The following is a 21872-nucleotide window of genomic DNA, read 5'->3' as shown; positions in this document are numbered from 1 at the left end:
GGCCAATTGGCGCCTGGGAGGGGCTTTCTAGTGGGTGGAAAACTGTATTTTTAAATTATTCTAGGGAAGAGAAGGGGAGTTTTACAAGGCAATAGGGGTTATTGAATGATGTTAAGCGAGGTCATTTTTCTCTCTGGCTTTTCTGATCTGTACAACTGGCTTATGCACACTCCAGGTTAACTGAGGCCAGTTGCTATGAGCTTGGGGATTCAGGCATCAGCAAAGGCTTGCCTACCTGCCTGAGGTAGTACTTCCAACCCTTTTTAGTTGCTCCCAGTGCTACAATACAAGCCATAGTTACTCCAACAAACCTAATTATAAAATTACCTTATGAAGCAGCATGCCTAATGGAAAACAAGAGTCAAACACCATGGGTTGTTCTAGGGTTATCCAAGGGTTGTTTAACTATCAAATAACACGATGCTCAGATTTGCCTGGCATGTCAAACTGTGGGGCTTCCCCCACTCTACATTACTTTCATGTTCAAAATGATGGCTTCTGTTTGTCTTGGAACTTCATGGCTTCATTAAGCCATCATAGCTTATCATGACATAAGAACTGGCCCTTGGTTTATCATAGTTGGAGGTAGTAAGACAAGAACACACAAGAGATTGGACTTCTGGAACCAGCTTGTCAAATTCAAATGTCTTAAGTAGACCTGGCCAAAATATTCAGTTGCATTATCTCAAGGCTAGTTTGCACTTGCTTGTAACTTGACAACTGCAGATCAAGTGGGGACTTGCACAGATGGCATCATCATCAGAACTTTCATGCCCTTCACATTATCTAAAGCTTGTTTTTCAGTGGGATCAATTTATCCTTTTCAAATTTACATGAAACAAGCTGCTTTTCATTACATAAAGATATTTAACCTCACACAAACTGTGCTTGGGGTGGTAGAGTGAGGAGTAGATCTGGGAGAGTAATTTTGAGCTAGAAAGTATCAGAGGGGAAAGGATTATGTTGCCCCTCTCCATCTATTCCTTTTCTCACTGTGGTTTGCAACACACCTGGTTAGATTCTGGTTAACCTATGGAAAGGAAAAACCCCTTTGTGAGATCTACCTTCAGCAGTAGTGTGATCCTCGCTTTCCAAAGGGATTTCTTGGCCACTTGATGAAAGGCCAACCTCTTGAAAAAAGGGTAAAGAACATATCAGTTCTGTACAGTGTTAGAAGGGGCAGATGTTTAAATAGCAGCATGAACACAGAAACAGCCATCTGGGTACTGGTGGCCATGCTTTTAAGGGTGGGCAGCCCTGTGGCTTCCGGTCCTTTAGCGGCTTTTTCAGAGTTCAGCTGCTAGCAAATTTTAAAGTTAGGCAGTGGCAATTGCTCTGCCCAGTCACCAAGTTTTAAAATTATACTTTCCACAGTGGTACAAATCGCTAGGGAACCTGCCAGGTTCTTTAGCAGGTCTTACTGTGTTGTCATTTTCATTAGAACCAGTTTCTATGCATGGCATCAGCTGGGATTCATTTGTGCTGGGTCCCACATCCTGTTATGGAAAGGCGGCCAGTTACTGCCTGTCCCATATCATACCTTTTCTCTACAAACATCTACAATTTCTCTACAATTTGAGAGATGCCTCTGAGACAAGAATCATTACCTCTCCCTGGTGCAAGAAGGCAGACAAGCTGTCAGGCAATCTGAAAAATGTTTTTATGGAGCAATGTGATAATAAGGCTACAAAAGTTTTACATTAAGGGAATGTCACAGGAGTAGATTGTATTAGATTTAATTTTGGTATGTTTGTAAGCAGTTTTACTAAAAGGAATGTATTAAAAATGGGGTGAGCTTTCTGTATATATGGGGCTAAAGGGAGTGTACGTAACAACCTGCCCTCGTGCACATTTCATGGAGAATGTGCATACAGTGTGATCACGAAGAAGGCTCTGTACACTTTTTCTAGCCATTATACATATTCGCCAACCAGCCTTGGAAGATGTCCATATTTCACTCATCTTCTGGTCACTACGTAATCCCCAAAGGACCTTGGGGAACATATGGACCTTGTCCTAGGGCGATGTGAAGAACCTGATGGGGTTGTGGTAAAAATCCAACAGATTTTCTCAACATGGCCCTTTAGATCCTGTTCTGTCAACCCTGCACAGGAACTGATATGCTCTGATGTGATTCAAGTCAACTTGGAGATTTTTTTGTTTAATTGTATTTTTCTAAAGCCAGGGAAAATTGCACAAATTTAAGTTCTGCAATTTGTGCAAATTGTAGGGCAGAGGTTCAAATTTTATAAAAAACAAAACAAAACTGACTTAACTGTCAAAAAACTGCCCAGGTGGAATATGTACCCATGCAGTGAGAAGATGCTTCTATATGGCTCTTATTCAATGTTATTACAACAAGGAGAACCATGACTCAAATGTTACAAGTTTGCCCCATTTTGTGCACCTTGTGCTAGACACACATAGTCCTTAATTCCACATCTGCAAAAATTTCACAGAAGTAAAATACCCTTGCCTTGATTTAGCCTGCTTTGGGCTCTCAGGTTAGAAATTCATCAAGCTCAAGTGGAATGAGTTTTCTGGTGTTGTACTCCCCTATCTTGACTACATTTTGCATACTTTCCAGGCAATATGCACAAGCTTCAAGGGGTCCTGAAGAGTGTTCCCATCTCTATACATATATTCTATACATTCTTTTATCAATATACTCCTTTTCTGGCCAGAATGCAGAGCCTCCCAAAGTCTTGCAGGCTTTTGCTTATTTTGATAACATTGCCCAGTAAATAATTGCTTTAAAAAATGCCTTACCATCAAGGACTTGCTCTTCTTCCACTGAATCAATACGTGGCACACAAACTTCTGTAATACAGAATGTCAGTTTCCTGACATTTAACTATACTGCTTTCATTAGCATGAAAAGCCACATCTACACTGATGAGCTGAAGTAAAATCTGGCAATAGCTGGCCATTCAGTCTGCACTTCAAGAGCTAGAAGAATTCTACTGGGAACAAATGTGTAAAATTATCCCAGAAAAGACCTGAGCCCATTACTTCCAGGAATGCAATCAAGGGGCAGTATCCAGTTCTGCCTCACCGTTCCTTTTGTGTTGGTTTTCCAAGTGAGACCCACTGCTTGTGCAATGAGAAGTTGTGATTCAAGAAGCATTCCCAGAAACAGGTCAACACAGCTTCCTTCTGCAGGTTCTGCTGACCTGCCCATTTCAATATAGGAGCATTTCTGTTTGTTTCCAGCTGCTTCTCAAACAGTTCACTTCATGTTGTGCTGGCAGTCCGAATGACAGCATGAAGAACAGAAGGCATATTGCCCAAGTATGGCAACAAATCCTGAGCACTGTGTGCCTTTAAGGTGGCCATCTTACATCCTCTTACCTGGAAGAATCTCAGTGGGGCTTACTTTTGTATAGACACAGAGGATTGCAGTTTACATCAGGCCTGGCCTGCATTCAGTCCTTCAGCCCTTATATTATAATCTGCCTAAACTGCAAACTTGGTATACAATGACAACTAATGCTTGGGATCCAAATAGGTATTTTCTGCAAACTTTGAGGATTTTTTACTTCTCTGCTCCAAATAGCATTTCACAAATTCCTTCTGAAGCTTCCCCCAGCTTGCCATGTGACACAGGCAAAGGGCTGTGTTTTAGGAGAACAAATCTACACTTCTTTGGCTCACTGAACTATCTTCTCTTTTCTTTGGATTCAGGCTCAGTTTATTCTCTGTATCTTGAGAGAAAATCATCTTTTACCATTTGTCACATGACTATTCACTGAATTATAAATGCCAGTCAGCTTGTATAACCTAATACTTAAGAAACTGGGGATTCCAGAAGTCTCGTAACGGATGGGATGATTAGCCTTTATTCATCTGTAGCTAGACTCCAGATATTTTCAATTCACAACTTTTGTTTGGTTTAAAAATCTAGTCCCTGAGAATGTACGCCTCTAAGACTAGTCTTCAGATTCAGTCTGTCAGCTGTTATAGAAAACACTCTCACTCAAGCTCTCATTTTTACCTTTTCTTTGCGGATACAATTCTGTTACTTCACCTAATGCAACTTGTCTTTCCTGTATGGGGAAACATAGAAACATATTTAGCAGGACAGCTGCAATCAGTACAGCTATTATATCTTTAAGTGCATTACAGTAACAATAAATTCAGATAACCAGAACTAATAACCTCCTTTTTGAGAAGTTATTTGCCTGCTTCTTTTGTTTAATGCATTGATTCTAAAATGTCACTATTTTACTGTGGCATTTACCTGTGTGTTTTAGTCCCTGAAACACACATTTCAGGGACTAAACCATGACCTTTCAAAACTTTGCAGTAGTGTGTCCCAGGCAGTATTTTCAATGTTCTGAACACAACTACTGAAAGAAATGAACATATAGGACCATGCCTTCCAGGTCCTATAATCCATTCCCCAAAAGTTTTGCTGAAATGTGCACTACAGCTTCTATTGAAATGGAAGGGAATGGATTACTTTACGTGTTATGTTTTTGCTAGTTTTTGTGCTTGTGAAAGTCTTCTCCAAATGTGCAAGCAATCCCACCCACAGACCAAGTTAGGATCTTTAATGTGCATTTGTGAACTTGCTAGGAGATCTGTGAATTACTGTTTCAGACATTACAAGTTTGTTCAATCTACACTGATACGGGAATTTGGTTTTTGGTATCCTGGATGCAGTAAACTGCCTGTGAACTAGCCAATCAAACAGGGAAAATGAGCAAGTAGCAAACATGAACTCCAATGAAAAGTAAATTAGGGTGCAATCCGTTCTGGATGCTTGTAACCCTCAAGAGATTGTGGACATCCTACAGCTGGTGGAAGAAATGCAGAGGTGAAGGTCACCTCCACACTTCTCTTGCCCTGCAAAGTGGCCCACACTAACCATCAGAGAGTGAGAGGGGACAGCTGAGGCATCCCCAGGTTACTTTGCCTTGTGCAGGCCCTTGTCGCCTCCTCAACCTGCCCCAAACACTTCCTGAACCCTGTCCCCAGGGCCACTTTGGCAGCCTCAGAGTTGTGGCCAGGGAAGTTCTCTCCACGCTGGCTGCAAGGGTGGCCGGAGCTCACAGAATCAGCCATAAGGTCAGAGCACTTTTTCAGCCAAGAAGCTTGGTCTCTGACAAATACTACGGCAGTCCAGACACTGCCGAGCAGTCACAGGATTGCTGCCTTAATTGTACCATTTCAGTATAAATGATTATGGAAGTCCTTTGCCGATTTGCCAATAGGCCCTCCACACAAGGGATGGGAGATACATTTGTTCAGTTCACACTGAATTTATTTATTTATTTATTTATTTATTATTTTCGATTTATATCATGCCTTTTTCCTACAAAGGCTCAAGGCAGCTTACATCTCCTTCTCCATCATATCTCCACAACAACAGCCCTGTGAGGTAGGTTGGGCTGAGAGTCTGTGACTGGCCCAAAGTCACCCAGTTGGCTCCATGGCCGAGCGGGGATTAGAACCCAGATCGTCTGAGTCCCAGTCCCATGCTCTTAACCACTACACCACACTGGCTCAGTATTTGCATAATTTTGCACTTTTGAAACACTATGCAAATCAAAATTCAGTTGTCTTTTGAAATGTGTGCTTTCCTGAATGTTGCAATGGAGTTTTCTAATAGACATGCACACAAAAATTCATATATTAGAAAGAAGAATGTTACGTGAAGAAAAACACTATTAGATAGACATACACACAGCAAATATATAGAAAAGTAAGTACAATGCTTTAAAAATTATGCAAACTTTTAAAAAAATCAAAGTTTGATTTTTTTTAAGTTTGGGACAAACCAAACTTAAGACTGGAAAATAAGGATCAGAGAAATTGATTGGATTTGCCCATCCATATTCCACATCAGGAGTAAAGCAGGGTTTCTTGCTTGGAAAGTGTGCAAAAATATGAGAGAGAATTCTGGGAGCAATATTACAGGCAAGAATGTAGTTTGACATTACCCTAATCAGATCACAGGCTAGAATCTGAAGAAATTCTTGCATTTTCTCATTAATTTCTATTTCTGTAAAGACCTTCCAGTTGCCATTCTCAAATCGTACTGGCATGGAGTAGACAATATCCTCGGGAAGCCCAAATTGACCTAAGAAACAAACAGGGCTTTTACACTGTGTTTCTTTCACAAACAACAAACTTTTTATCACTAAAAATTGGAATTGCCTTAATATGGAGCATTTTGCCTAGGGTGGTTCTGCCCTGTCAACAGAATTTTACAGGGTGGAGAGGAGAGTTTCATGCAACAGCATCTTCTTCTCCTTACCCACTGAAGAACCTCCATTAAGTGAAAAAGGATGGAATTTCAGCACGCTGCTTTCTGACTGCTAATACAAAGAGCCCTTGATCTGTAATCATGTTTTGTCTGACCTAAGAAAATGTGTCCAGTCTAGGAATTTTTCCATGTCTTTTTACAGTTACAGGTACAGCAGATAGAAACTCAGATGATTCACATTTCTATATAATACAGTGAAATGGATAGTGGATTTATATAGCCTTTAATAGATTTGGACAAGAGATTTCAGAGAAAGAATAAAAAAAAATTTTCTTTGAAACTGCAGGTACAAATCCTCTAACAGGAAAACCACTCTTTAAAACAGATTTAAGGTTAAATTATATCAGAAACTATTCTACTGTTTCACACCCAGATTTCAGAATTCTTTGTAGCTTAATATAAATATTAGATGTTTACATGTTTTCTGTGTACAACTTCTACATAGATATCCCTTTTTCCCCTTTCTGCTGTCTTTCATTTTTCTATTGTCCTCTACTTCTTTCAAAAGTGGGTGAAATAATATTTTAAAGACCGAAAGTTGGCATGATGACACTGTTAAAACAGCAGCAGCAACACCACCTTCAGCAGGACAACCCCCATCTTTCATAAAGGTGGCTTTTCCAGCCAAAGAAACTTGATTTGATTTCCTTGAAAGAAAGTTAAGTAGGTCATTAACACTGCTGTTGAATGTACTGGGAATGAAACATGCTTTGATTTAGCTCTAATGTGCCCACAACATTTTAATTGGGATGGAAAAATGCAAACCTTGTTCATAGCCTCTAGTGTAAATGGAGCAGTGAGACAGAGAAACATTTCATGACTACTTGAGTAAACAACATTTACCTTCACTGATCACCCCGAGAGAGACCATCTCTCCTGGTGGGGAGTCCTGGTACCAATATCTCAGCACAGTAGCAATGACATGTGCAGGTGCCATGCCTAAACAGTGAGTCCCCCAAGAAGTCAGCAAGCTGAGTGCAACCACAAATTCAGTACGCATCCATTCTCTGTCAATGGGGAAAGAATGCTTGCATTAGACACAAATTTTAAAATTACACTAAAAGGCTTGCTTTAATTCACTGAGCTTCTATTTCCCTCATGGGGCTTCCTGTTCCCTTGAGACCAGGTCTAGAGTGTTTATACCTGGCACTGGGCGATCAAGACAGATTGGGGATTCTGCTGGTGTACCGTGCACCCTTCTGCCCATCAGACTCCCTGCCTGAGCTGACGGAGATCGTCTCGGACCTGGTGTTGAAGACCCCCAGGGTGTTGGTCCTGGGGGACTTCAATCTCCATGTCGAGACTGTTCTGACCGGGGCGGCTCAGAACTTCATGGCCTCCACATGACGGCTGTCTCAACATGTCATAGGCCCAACCCATGAACATGGTCACACGCTGGACCTGGTTTTCTCGACGGGGCAGAAAGAGGGTGATTTGAGGGTGAGGAATTTGCGTCTGACTCCCTTGTCATGGTCAGATCACTTCCTCGTAAGGTTTGAGCTTGGAGCTGGCCTTTCTCTCTGTAAGGGTGCAGACCCTATTGTGATGGTCCACCCTTGGAGCCAGATGGATCTGGATGGATTCCTGAGGACTCTGGGAGATTTTCCGGTTGATAAAGCTGGCACGCTTGTTGATGCTCTGGTTGAACTGTGGAATGGGGAAATGGCCAGAGCAATTGACATGATCGTCCCTAAGCGTGCTCTCCTGCCAAGCAGAGCCCGTCCATCCCCATGGTATACATCTGAATTACGGGCAATGAAGCGGGTTGGGAGATGACTAGAGCGCAGGTGGAGGAAATCACGGGATGAATCTGACCGAACACGCTTACGTGCTCATTATTGAGCCTATGCTGTGGCAGTGAGGGCAGCGAAGAAGAAATTCTTCTCCACTTCCATTGCCTCCTCATAGTGTCATACAGCGGAGCTTTTTCAAGTGGTACATGGGCTGATATACCCCAGCCCTAAGAAAGATCCTGTACCACCATCGATGGCCCGCTGTGATGACTTTGCCCAGCACTTCAAGGAGAAAATCACTCAGATTTGTCACGAGCTGGACTCCACAATTGATTCAGATCCCTTAGGGGAGACACCAATGACTCCGTCTGGTCAGGTATTAATGGATGAATTTCAATTAATGCAGCCCAATGATTTGGACAAGTACGTCCTACCACCTGTTTGTTTGACCCTTGCCCTTCGTGGCTGCTGACCAAAGCCAAACACAGGATTGGTTCCTGGATCCTGGAGGTTATTAACGCCTCTCTGAGGGATGGCTGGGTGCCCGCTCCTTTAAAGAAGGCGGTAATCAGGCCTGTCCTAAAGAAGGCATCTCTGAATCCAGAGGTGGCTGCCAATTATAGACCGGTGGCCAACATCCCGTTTTGGGGCAAGGTGTTGGAATGGGTGGTGGCGGGACAACTCCAGGTAGTCTGGGATGAAACTGATTATCTGGACCCATTTCAGTCTGGCTTCAGACCTGGGTATGGTACTGAATCTGCCTTGTTGCCCAGTACAATGACCTGTGCAGGGAGAGAGACAGGGCGAGTGCATCCCTGTTGGTTCTCCTGGACCTCTCAGCGGCTTTCAATACTATCGACCATGGTATCCTCCTGGATAGGCTGGTGGGATTGGGAGTAGGAGGCACTGCTTGGCAGTGGTTCCACTCCTACCTTGATGGCCGATTCCAGAAAGTGGTGCTGGGGGACTTTGGCTCTGTGCCATGGCAACTTTGCCATGGAGTACCGCAGGGTTCCATTTTGTCCCCCTTGCTATTTAATATCTACATGAAACCGCTGGGAGAGGTCATCAGGAGGTTTGGGCTGCGGAGTCATCAATATGCTGATGACACCCAGCTCCACCTCTCTTTTTCAACTAACTCAGGTGAGGCAGTGGCTGTACTGAACCAGTGCCTGGCCAGGTTAATGGGCTGGATGAGACCAATAAACTGAAGCTCAAGCCAGATAAGATGGAGGTTCTGTTGGTGGGTGATTCGAGCTCCTGGGTAGGTGACTTGGGCCTTGCCCTGGACGGTGTTGCACTCCCTCTAAAGGACAGGGTCCGCAGCTTGGGAGTGCTCCTCGACCCGAAGCTGTCCTTGGAAGCCTAAGTGACAGCGGTGGCAAGGAGCGCTTTCCTTCAGCTTCGGCTAATCCATCAGCTGCGTCCCTACCTGGAGGAAGATTGCCTAACAACAGTAACACACACATTGGTTACTTCCCAGTTGGATTTCTATAACGCGCTTTACATGGGGCTGCCCTTGAAGACAGTCCGGATACTTCAGATGGTTCAAAATAGAGCTGTCAAGATGCTGTTGGGGCCTGGGCATTATTCTCATATAACCCCAGCCCTCTATCAGCTCCATTGGCTTCCCATCGAAGTCTGGGCTCAATTCAAGGTGCTGGTTATTACCTATAATGCCCTAAACAGCTTGAGACCAGGATACCTAAAGGAACGCCTTTTTCCCTATTTGCCCTCCCACCCCCTGAGATTGGCAACAGAAGCCCTCCTCCGGGAACCCTCTGTGAAAGATGTTAGGAGACAGAGTACCCGGAGGAGGGCCTTCTCTGCGGTGGTGCCCCGACTATGGAATGTGCTCCCCAGAGAGGTCCACCTGGCGCCGTCATTATATGTTTTTTGGCACCAGGTTAAGACCTTTTTATTTAATCAATATTTTAATAACTTTTAATATCAAATTTTATTATTGTATTTTATTAAATGCAGCCAGAGTGGGTTGTCAATTTATTTATACTGTTAGCCGTCCAGAGACGTTAGTAATTGGACGGCATACAAATTTTATAAATAAATAAAAAGAGGAGTCCCACATTATAGACATGAAAGAGGTTCAAGTCTCAGTTTTCCAGCCTCAGTAGTCTCTTCAGTAGGGTGGTAGTGGAGTGAGAAGGTCAATCAACTAAAAAGGGTCCTCCAGTGTTGAACATTTTCTCTTCCTGGCATTCTTAGCCAGGGTTGATAGGCTGGCCAAATCCCTCCTCTACCTGTTGCTGTTGCTGAAGCAGAGCATGGGGCAGCTACATCTTCTAATTCTAATCCTGAGGTCTGTTCTTCTACACCAGCCTTCCCCAATCTTTTGTCTTCCTAACATGTTTGGATGACAACACCCAGAATTCCCAGTCAATGGCCTTGCTGGATGAGAATTTTGGGACTTGCGGTCCAAATGTCTCTCAAGGCCACCAGGTTGGGGAAGGCTATTCTACACCTACTGCTGGACTCAAAATGTGCCATAATGCTGGTGGAGAGCATTTTGTCCAAAGAGGGTGAAGACATGTGGCTGTCTTATTGTCTCGTTCAGCAGCAGAAGGACAATGCAGAGTACTTAGGGTCCAGACTGGCAACCATATATGGGAGACATTGGTCAAGGACAGTAAAAAATAAAACAACTTTCAAATGCAGATACATTGCAGGATAAAATCTTTCTTTTATATAAAAACTGACACTGAATAAGCAATGCACTGAATAAACAGTTCTTTCATTCTGCATTTAAGACCCTTTTTGATGGAAATATGTCTAAAAGTCTGATGTGCTATGCCTTTAATTGAGCAGTGGAGTAATTGCAGCTTCTCACCATTGCCATAAGCAATTGATTGCTTTTTTATTTCCATAACTTTAGAGCAAAACACCAGGTTTTAGGTAATTAAGAGCTAATGAAAGAAGCTGCCTTTTATAACAGAGCTCTTCCTATTGGTGGAAGGAAGTAAAGCTCATGAAAATTGTTTCACAATTGAAAAAACCTTTGCACATTTTCTCTTCTGCTCTTCACTTTAGGTGCTCCATTTTATTAACAGTTGGTATCCTAGTGCAATTTTTAAAGACAGGCAGAGAGAAATTTTGCTCTTCAGTTAGATGTCCTTTTTTTCTTTTTTGCTTAGGATTTTTTACAAAGCAACACAAAAATGGCCAAAGCACATTTTTAAACAAGATACTTCAAGATACCAAAATGCAAAATTTGGCAAAGATACTGTGAAATGTGCAATCTACATGAATAGATGTGTAAGGTACAATAATTCAAGCTCTCTGGGTTTCTACTGTGGTTAAGGAACAGAAAGCAAAACAAAGATATAACTATCAATATACCAAAAAAGAAAAGAAAAAATACCGATCAAACATCACATCCAGCAAAGGGCGGAAAAAGCTTGGTGGGCCCCAGATGGCACTGTCATATCTATAGAGCTCTGTCTTACTCAGATCAACGAAGCTACTCCCACTGATGTTACCCCAGACTAGGAGATTTTTTATTCCTGTTGAAGGAACAATAGAAAATTGAATGAACAACCAATAAGAATATACTCATAAGAGGAGTCAAGCTGGATCAGAACAAAGGTTCGTCAACCTCTTCCCCACAGTGGTCAACCAGATGCATGTAGGATATGAAGGTGATTGACTCCACAATACTTTGCCTCTAAAACTGAGGTTCCCTAAAGCCATTACATGTCATGGCCATAAATGTAATCATACACAGCAAATGTACCTGTCTCCTTGACACCCCCTTCTCCCAAATCAACACTTGCTGAGGATTTCTTTCCACCATACACCATGGTGGAAACTGAGCAGCTGTTGATTTGCTGAGCAGCAGCACACCCAACAGCAGGGGCATGGCTCTGCCACTCACATGTTGTCTGCCGGGGAAATACAATGCCTTGTGGGATTACCCTTTAGACACCTCTTTTAGAAACATAGAAACATAGAAAACAGAGCGAGTCAGAAGGGGCCTCCCAGGCCATCTAGTCTGACCTCCGGCACCAGCCGGCTCCACGCACAACATGCCCACCATGTGGATGTCCAGCCTATCCTTGAACACCCGCACCAATGGGGCCTCAACTACCTCCTGGGGAAGCCCATTCCATACCCTCGGGGTCCTAACTGTCAGGAAGTGCTTCCTGGCACCCAAATGGAACCTTGACTCCCTGAGCTTTGCTCCGTTGGAGCGCATTCTGCCTTCCTCTGCAGGGGAGAACAGGTCTCTACCCATCTCCATGTGACTTCATAATCCAACATTCACCCACATTCAAATGTATTAAATGGGGATGTAACAGGAGTCACCTGGTGTCAATTCCATGATTATTTTGTTGAGTAAATCCAAATGAGATCGTAAAAATATGGCAACACCTCAGTGTTAAAATCTTCAGTGGACCCCTACAAATGAGGTTTGAATAAGGTCAACCATAGCATTCCCCAAATTACCAGAGCCACTTGCTTGGTTAAAAGAGCAAATGTCTGTATTGCATTAACTGCTTCTCCCAGCCAATAAGAACTTTCAGGAGACATATGTTTTCTGCCCTGTTCCATGAAATAGTGAAGACTTCTGTTGTTTATAAGAAACTGTTATTGATTTCAGCTCAAACTACAGAATACACAAATCTAAGTATGATAACCCCTTCATGGATCATTGCCTTGCTGTGACGAAGGAGCTTGTGTAGCTGCATGGGGGCACCCAAGATGGTCAGGTCATAGCAGAAAGCTTTGACAAAAGGTGATCCACTGGAGAAGGAAATGGCAACCCACTCCAGTATCCTTGTCATGAAAACCCCAGGGACAGTTCTAAAGAGCAAAGAGATATGACACTGGGAGATGAGCCCCTCAGGTCAGAAGGTGTCCAATGTGCTAATGGGGAAGAACAGAGGGCTAGTACTAGTAGCACCAGAAAGGATGAAGCGACTAGGTCGAAGCCGAAAGGACACTCAGTTGTGGATGTATCTGGTGGTGAAAGGAAAGTCAAATGCTATAAAGAACAATACTGCATAGGAACCCGGAATGTAAGATCTATAAGGTAAGCTATAAGGTAAGCTGGATGTGGTCAAACATGAAATGACAAGACTGAACATTGACATCTTGGGGATCAGTGAACTAAAATGGACAGGAATGGGTGAATTTAATTCAGATGACCATCAGGTATACTACTGCAGGCAAGAATCCCTTAGAAGAAATGGAGTAGCCTTCATAGTCAGTAAAAGAGTAGGAAAAGCAGTACTGGGATACAATCTCCAAAATGACAGAATGATCTCAGTTCAAATCCAAGGCAAACCATTCAACATCACAGTAGTCCAAGTCTATGCCCCAACCACTGGTATTGAAGAGGCTGAAGTTGACCGGTTCTATGAAGGCCTACAACAACTTCTAGAAGTAACACCAAAAAATTATGTCCTTATCAACATGGGGGATTGGAATGCTAAAGTAGGAAGCCAAAAGATCACTGGAATAACAGGCAAGTTTGGCCTTGGAGTACAAAAAGGAAGCAGGGCAAAGGCTGGCAGAATTTTGTCAAGAGAATACGCTGGTCACAGCAAACACTCTTTCCAACAACCCAAGAGACGACTCTACACATGGACATCACCAGACGGTCAACACAGAAATCAGATTGACTATGTGTTCTGCAGCCAAAAATGGAGAAGCTCTATACAGTCAGTAAAAACTAGACCAGGAGCTGACTGTGGCTCAGATCATGAGCACCTTCTTGCAAAATTTAGGCATAAATTGAAGAAAGTAGGGGAAAGCACTAGGCCACTCAGGTATCATATTCCTCATGAATATACAGTAGAGGTGACAAATAGATTTCAGAAATTAGATCTGATAGACAGCGTGCCTGAAGAACTATGAATGGATGTTTGCAACATTGTACAAGAGGTAGCAACTAAAACCATCCCAAAGAAAAAGAAATGCAAGAAAGCAAAATGGTTGTCTGAGGAAGCTTTACAAATAGCTGAGGAAAGAAGGGAAGCGAAAGGCAAGGGAGAAAGAGAAAGATACAGCCAATTGAATGCAGAATTCCAGAGAATAGCTAGAAAAGATAAGAATGCCTTCTTAAATGAACAGTGCAAAGAAATAGAAGAAAACAATACAATAGGGAGGACCAGAGATCAGTGAGAACTGTACGTGGAACCACAGTTTGGTTCAAAATTGAGAAAGGAGTTTGGCAAGGCTGTATACTCTCGCCCTGCCTATTTAACTTATATGCAGAGCACATCATGAGAAAAGTGGGGCTAGATGAATCACCAGTTGGAATTAAGATTGCTGGGAGAAATATCAACAACTTCAGATATGCAGATGATACCACTCTCATGGCAGAAAGTGAAGAGGAACTAAAAAGCCTCTTGATGCGGGTGAAGGAGGAGAGCACAGAAGTTGGCTTGAAACTCAACATTAAGAAAAGTAAGATCATGGCATCCGGTCCTCTCACTTCCTGGCAAATAGATGGGGAAGAAATGGAGGTAGTGACAGATTTTATTTTCCTGGGCTCCAAGATCACCGCAGACGGGGACTGCAACCAAGAAATTAAAAGAAGCTTGCTCCTGGGGAGGAAAGCTATGGCAAATCTAGACAGAATACTAAAAAGCAGAGACATCACCCTGACAACAAGTTTGTATAATCAAGGCTATGGATTTCCCAGCTGCAATGTATGGCTGTGAAAGCTGGACCATAAGAATTGAGGCCTTTGAACTGTGGTGAAACTCAAATACTTTGGCCACCTAATGAGAAGGAAGGACTCATTGGAGAAGACCCTAATGCTGGGAACAATTGAGGGCAAAAGAAGGGAATGGCAGAGGATGAGGTGGCTAGATGGAGTCATTGAAGCTGTCAGTGTGAGCTAAGGTGGACTCCAGGGGATGGTGGAGGACAGGATAGCCTGGAGGAATGTTGTCCATGGGGTCGTGATGGGTGGGACATGACTTAGCGATTAACATAACATAACAAGCATGATAAAGTCAGAGGAGGGTGAGTTTTAGGGGTAGGGGCTTTCAAACTAAGGCCCTGCATGACATATCCAAAATTCCTGTGTCACACTGTTGATGACACTCTGCTTCTTTGGGGAGGAACAGGATTACTGGCTCCATGTTTTTCATCTGAAGCCAACAGCAAACAGGATCAGTAATAAATGGAAGCACTATGGAATCCAATGAAGGCATGAGCACAGATGAACATTTGGAGTTCAGAAGTATAAATGTAGTGGGCTACACTTAGCTTGGGTGGCAGAGACCTACACCTGAATCCCCCTGTTGCTGGCACAGAAAGGACTGGCAGTTTCTCTGAGGTTAACCGAGTGATGTCAGAGTTGGGTTTGCAGGGCATTTTTCCTCAGGGTTGGGGAAGGAAAGAGACCCAAGCTGCCAAGGTATCATGTATTGTGGTAGTACTTCAGCCTCCTTCCCTCCTGTTCTGAAGCACTGCACTTAGATGGCCAAAATCAGACATCTAAGTGATTTACTGGGCAAGAGGACAACTGAGTCTACCTTCATCTCTGCCCTCCTCCTGCCCTCCCTAGGATTAGCATAGTCCTCTGAGTCGGAGGGTTAAAAGTTTCCTGATTGTACCCTAACTAAATGGTAACCAGTACACAATCACCTGTTGCTTACCAGCTGGGTGCATTTGCAATTTTCTTGCCAACATGGCTTTGGCTTCACTTTCCAAAAGCATTGCCAGAGTGACAATATTTCGACGGTTAACGGAGGGAGCATGTCTCATAAGCATCAGGGCTTTCAGATTGACAAAAGTTTTCCCTATCACAATAATTTTGACATCACTTTTGGCATTCTTCTTTATCAGGGGACCATATATCTCACATTGATCGGTCACTTGTCGAATGCACTCTTCAATTGTTGGGATTGTCTCCTGAAGGATATCATCAAGCAAAATGATGACATCAGCATCGAGAAAAACTTCGTCCAGTTCAGTGTGGAAGGAGACACTGCGTAGGGTGGGGGATGCCAAGTCTTGTGTCTCCATCACAATACCCTCCAGCTCGTCTTTGCTACTCCTTCTGTCCAGCAAATGGAGGCTGACCTCAGTTCCCATTCCAAATATTTGCCCATTGGTTAGTAAAGGGATCAGATGATAGCAGATATGAGCAGATGCCCTAGTTAAGAAGAGTGATAATGAAACATGTTAAGGCTGAACATGTTGAATTGCACAGGAGATCTGCTTTTTTGACAAACCTTATTTCACAGGTTTTCATGGTCCCCAATAATCAACTGTTGGGGTTGATTATTATAAGAAAGGAACCCTAGCCACATCCCACATACTCCAGTAATATCATTTTCAGAGAGCAGAGCTGCTTTTTTAGCTCAACTATGTGATTCATGCCCTTGCATACCTTCCCATCCAGAATGTTTTCACCTCCTTAGAAATCTCTCCTTAAAAATGGAAGCTTTCTCCATGACAGATCAGTGGATCTGTCAAAGAGTAGTCACTTCCATAAACAGGATTCCTGGGGGATTCTGAGAAGTAACTTTTGTTCAGAAATACAGTATGTGGTGCAAGAAGGCTGAACTCATCACACTGCTTTGTAATGAAAATGCAGAACAGGCTATCCAATTACATCACCTCCTTTAAGTACGTCAAAACTAATAGTGGGGAGAAATCAAGAAAGTAGAGATGAAAGGGGGCAGGGAGGGATGCAAGGAGCCAGAATATATGGAGGAAGCCAGGCAAGGGGAAGGAAGACACTCAGGAGGGTAGGAGAGGGGAGCAGCACTCTTGGCATGCTGAAGGCAGTAGCCATTTCTCTGAGTACAGGACATAAGGAGATTTTTCCCATGCCTCCAAGAATTCTTCCCAGATTTCTTTAAGTGTGTCATTACTGCCTTGTTACCTAGTTGAAAGTTCAGGGATCTTTTGAACACAAGCAAAGAATGAACTCATTTACGCGCACATTCTAGATTCAACATTTATTCCAGTTTGTGAGCAGTTGTAAGGTGAAATGAACTGGCTAAACTTTTGAAGACTTCCTTTAGAACAGGGGTCTCAAACTCAACTTACCTGGGGGCCGCTGGAAGTAGAGTCTGGGTGAGACTGGGCTGCATCAAGTATTCCACCACGGCGGTGGTGGTGGGCCGCTCATCCCGTGGCCAGCCCGGGTGCCGCTGGCGCTTTGAAGGGTGCAGGGCCCCTCCCCGTGCCCTGCCCATCCCGGCAATTGGCCTGCGGGCTGCGAGTTTGAGACCCCTGCTTTAGAAGTTCCTTTTCATGGTCTTACCTGTTGATCCAAATGTGCAAGGGGTTGATAAGGCTTTTAAGTTCTTTCTCCTCTCTGTCAATTTCTATGTGAGTCTGCAAATTCTCCTTAGCTATTAGGAACATTTCCTCAGTCATCATGTCAGAAGTGATGTTATAATATTGCTGAAGATTAAAAAGAGTCATCAGCAGGCATCTAATGGCTCAAGCACCACTTATCACCTCTTAACAAAAATCTGAAAGCAAACAACAAATGCTTTATTTAAAAAATTGTAGAGGAAGAATGAGTGATAGAATTGGACAAGTCCTCAGCAAAAGCCATATATGTTGTTCACTGCGCTGAACACGTTAGTAGAAAAGCAGGGTAGAGATGATAAACCATCATCATCTTTGCTAGAGGTGTGCAGACATTTAGTTTCTGCTGGCAAGCTGGCAAGCAGTGCTGCCTGAGAGACAGTTTGCTCCAGTATTCTGTGAAATCATGCACTGACATTGTAGGAAGTTGAGTTTATGCAACCTCTATATGTAGCTATCTTTATGTAGCTTGTATCTCTGGTGGGAAGAGGCTGAACTACGGGACCTTGCTGCAGGCTATTACATACTCAGGACAACATTACTCAATTCCTTTAAGCAACTATGAAGCGGCTTTCAGGAACTTGCGAATGAGACTGGAGGGCAGTCTGTGGAGGGAGAACTACAGGCATTCCAGGGAAGAGGAAGCATGAACCTGAAAGTCGGTCAAGCAGAAGAAGTGACACCTACAGCAACAAGAAGAGTTGCTAGCTAGCTAGCTAGCTATTTATTTATTTATTTATTTATTTATTTATTTATTTATTTATTTATTTAATTCTTTTCATTTTACACCACCCAATAACCAGAGCTCTTGGGGAGGTTAACAAAAGAAAAAACCCACACACACAAACAAAAATTAATTTAAAACAACAAAACCACAATTGCAATTGAATCAGCAGAGAAGTATAGTAGCGGCACAGAACAAAATGCAATCTTAAAAAGGAAGTTAACCTGTTAAAATGCTGGGAAACTTAAAAAGGTTTTTTTATTGGCATCAAAAAGAATACAAAGTAGGTGCCAGGGGCCACAACTGGGAGTGCCACAGCTGAATTGTGGGAGACTCCCTGCTGTGTTCATGGATTTACCAGTTACGCTGCCTCCCTGGAAGATAGGGTAGAGATGTGACTGATGGGCTGCCCATGCTCATGAAGCCCACTGACACATGTCCCTTGCTTTTCATGCACATGGATGAAATGGTAAGGTCAGGTTTTAAAGAAATCACATCAGACTTTGAAGCTTTGGGAAAGAAACTCAAGAACTCTGGGTGAATGTCTGGCTATGAAGGTGGTGCTGACATGAGAGATTTGGATTCTGTGACCACAGGCTACACTTCTTGGAAGATGGGCTGCTGGCAAGGGATGGGTTGATCCTAACAAAGAAAGAAAAGACTGCATTTGGCCACAGCTTGAAGAAATTCAGCAGAAGGGCTTTAAACTGCATCCTGCATGGTAAGGAAAAGTAAATTTGGAAGTAAAATTAACAAAAGCATATGCTCCACAACAGAAAATGCAGCTCTGACAGTGCTCGATAATAGTCTTCCAAAAATGTAGAAAGAGAACTAGTGATGTCTATATACCAATGCCCAGGTTATAGAAAACAAACAGCATGAACTCTTAAAACAGGAGGGTGAATATGCCTGGGTAGCTGTAACTGAAACTTAGTAGAATGACTCCCATGAATGGAATTTAGCAATTGAAGGATATAACTAGTCCAAGAAGAAGGGACAAACAGTCATGCTATATGTTAAAGATACAAACCCCTGCACTGAAATATAAGAGAATGAGCTTAGTAAACAGCCCAGAGCCTATGTGAATGGGGTGGTATATAAATATTAAGACTTAATAAATAAATAAATACATACATACATACATACATACATAATTTGTAGCCCCCTTGAAAGCATCTGGATTAAAATTAATGGAGCAAAGAACAAAAGGAGCATGGTGGTCAGAGTCAAGAAAAACACAAGGATGAAACTGTGAAAAGCAAATTGCCAGTGTGTCAAGGAAGCATGAAGTAGTAGCAATTTCCCCAATATCTGTTGGGAAACAAACTCTGGCTCCTCCAAGAAATTTCTAACTGGTGCTGCTGATATCTTTGTCCTACAGAAAGCTGAGGAACAAACTAGAAGGTTGTCTATCCTTGACTTGATTCTAACAAACAAGGATGACCTAGTAGATAAAGTGGCAGTTATGGGAACTTTGCGGGAATGTGACCATGTTATACTTGAATTTTTGTTCTGAAATGCTGAGTGTGGCCTAACATGTACCCTGGATCTTATAGGAAAGTCCATTTCAATAAACTGAGAACCAGGTTGTATGGCAAGGAACTTTAATAAGAAAAGGGTAGGAATTTTGAAAAAGGAAATTCGAAAGGTAGAATTATAATCAATTCCAACAAGGAAAAGGGTAGAAGACCACAAAAGAAGCCAATTACAGAAAGCTTAGAGATGAAAACTGAAAACCTGAAAACTAAAAAAAGAACACATACAGGAAGATGAAGGAAGCACAGGCTACAAAGGAAGAGTTACAAGCAGATAGCATGGAATTGTAGTGATGGTTCCTGGAAGGCTAAGCTGAGAATTACCTGATGTTAGTGAGGTATGCTAAAAGCCATTAACAGAGAGAGGTAATGAGTGGAGTATGGCAGGATTTGGTTTTGAGCCAAATGCTCTTAAACTTTTTTTATTAATGCTTTAGATGAACAAATTCAGGGAAGTCTTATCAGATTTGCTGATGACACCCTGGAAGTCAGAAGCTTTGGAAAATAGAAACAGAATTCAAAGTGATCTTGAAAACAACAGAATAAAATTTTTGCTGGGCAGAAAACAACAGAACGCAATTTCATAGGGTCAAATGCCAAGTTTTGCACCCAGCAGAAAGAAATCAATTTCGTAGCTAAGAGCTGGGTGTTGGCTGAACAATACTGCAAGCAAGAAGGATCTTGGAATTGTTGTAGATCACAGCTGAATATGAGTGAACAGTGTGGTGCTGCATTAACAAAAGTATCACTTCTGAATCCCATGACACATTAATTTCCTTCTATTTAGCTCTTACTAGAACTTATCCTGAGTATTGCATTCAGTTCTGGGTTTAAGAAAAATGCAAACAAACGGGAAAAGGTTTGGAGGAGGGTGACAACATGATTAGGGGGATGGAAACAAAGTCTTATGAGACTGAAAGAATTGGGCATGTTTAGCCTCATGAAGAGAAGACTGAAGGGATATATGATGGCATTTTTCATATCCTGAAAGGGTGTCACACAGAGGAGAGGCCGGATCTCTTCTCAGCCATCCCATAGTGCAAGATATAGAACAATGAGTGCAAGTTACAGGAACTTTCTGGTCAGACTTCAGGAAAAAATCTCCACACAGTTAGAGCACTACAGCAATGCGACCAATGACCTAGGGAGGCTGTGGGCTCTCCCACACTGGAGGCATGCAAGAAGCAGCTGGACAGCCATCTGAAAGGGATGATTTAACCTGGAATCCTACACTGATCAGGGAGTTGGACCCAAAGGCCTTCTTGACCCCTTCCAATGCTACTTTTCTACGATTCCATAATTCTTTAAAATAATACAATCAACCACATGAAAACTTGAGTGGCTCATGGTTAGATTAAGGCATATGAATTTGTAGATAGGTTTGTCTGCATACCAGGCAAACAGTTGCATATTTTCCAGATGCTACATAATTACTGATAAGTGTGATGGCTTTGCAAAACTTCTCCGCATGGGATGTCATGATGAGATTTAGCCCATCCTGAGTAGAACTGGGTAGAGGAATCTGCCCTATGGAGACTATTGCCTGCTCTGGCCAGAATCATATCTCCCACTTTTCACTTGCTTGTCTAAAGAATCATTTTAAGCCAGAGTGAACAAGTTCCTTCCCTGTGTCTTTCCTATATGAAAAAAATATAAAAATGTGGGACTCCAGTACCTGTTATTCTTGGCATTACCCATATTTCCACTGCCATATGCTACCATTGCATGGCAAGTTCCATGTTCTTGGCTATGTCTCTTGGCTCTTGCTCTTTCCTGAATTCCCACCAAAATCTTAGAGACATGGAATCCAGGGTTCTACCTGAAAGCCTCATTCCTTCGGATACCCAGTTCTGGCTGCCAAAAGCCACACTTCTGCCACTGTGGTGATTAGAAACATAGAAACAGAGCGAGTGAGAAGGGGCCTCCCAGGCCATCCAGTCCAACCTCCGACACCAGCCATCTCCGCTCACAACATGCCCACCATGTGCACATCCAGCCTATCCTTAAACCCACACCGATGGGGCCTCAACGACCTCTCGTGGAAGCCCATTCCACACCCTTGGGGTCCTGACTGTCAGGAAGTGCTTCCTGGCTTCCAAATGGAACCTTGGCTCCCTGAGCTTTGCTCCATTGGAGCGTGTCCTGCCTTCCTCTGCAGGGGAGAACAGGTCTTTACCCATCTCCATGTGACATCCCCTCACATACCTGTATGTCGCCAACATATCCCCTCTGAGTCTCCTCTTCTCCAGGCTGAAGAGACCCAGTTCCCTCAGTCTCGTCTCATACCCCATCCCCTGCAAACCGGCCAC

The 21872-nt window shown here is 43.0% G+C and overlaps 1 protein-coding gene across 1 annotated transcript in view; it reads right to left on the bottom strand.

The window, feature by feature from the left end:
* MDH1B (malate dehydrogenase 1B) overlaps positions 1 to 21872 on the bottom strand; it is a 42776-nt gene that overhangs the window by 3166 nt on the left and 17738 nt on the right. Inside the window, exons 4-11 of the mRNA XM_044432157.1 lie at positions 17252 to 17394; positions 15633 to 16132; positions 11381 to 11522; positions 7115 to 7278; positions 5946 to 6085; positions 3995 to 4046; positions 2770 to 2820; positions 1065 to 1130 (exon numbers count right to left, since the gene is read on the bottom strand). Of these exons, the coding sequence (XP_044288092.1) occupies positions 1065 to 1130; positions 2770 to 2820; positions 3995 to 4046; positions 5946 to 6085; positions 7115 to 7278; positions 11381 to 11522; positions 15633 to 16132; positions 17252 to 17394 (1258 nt within the window). The remainder of the gene's footprint in view (positions 1 to 1064; positions 1131 to 2769; positions 2821 to 3994; positions 4047 to 5945; positions 6086 to 7114; positions 7279 to 11380; positions 11523 to 15632; positions 16133 to 17251; positions 17395 to 21872) is intronic.

The sequence above is a fragment of the Varanus komodoensis genome, unplaced genomic scaffold (assembly GCF_004798865.1).
Source record: "Varanus komodoensis strain SLA01 unplaced genomic scaffold, ASM479886v1 scaffold23, whole genome shotgun sequence".
Taxonomy (NCBI): domain Eukaryota; kingdom Metazoa; phylum Chordata; class Lepidosauria; order Squamata; family Varanidae; genus Varanus; species Varanus komodoensis.
Note: the sequence above shows the minus strand (reverse complement) of the source record. Positions and strands in the feature narration are given on the sequence as shown.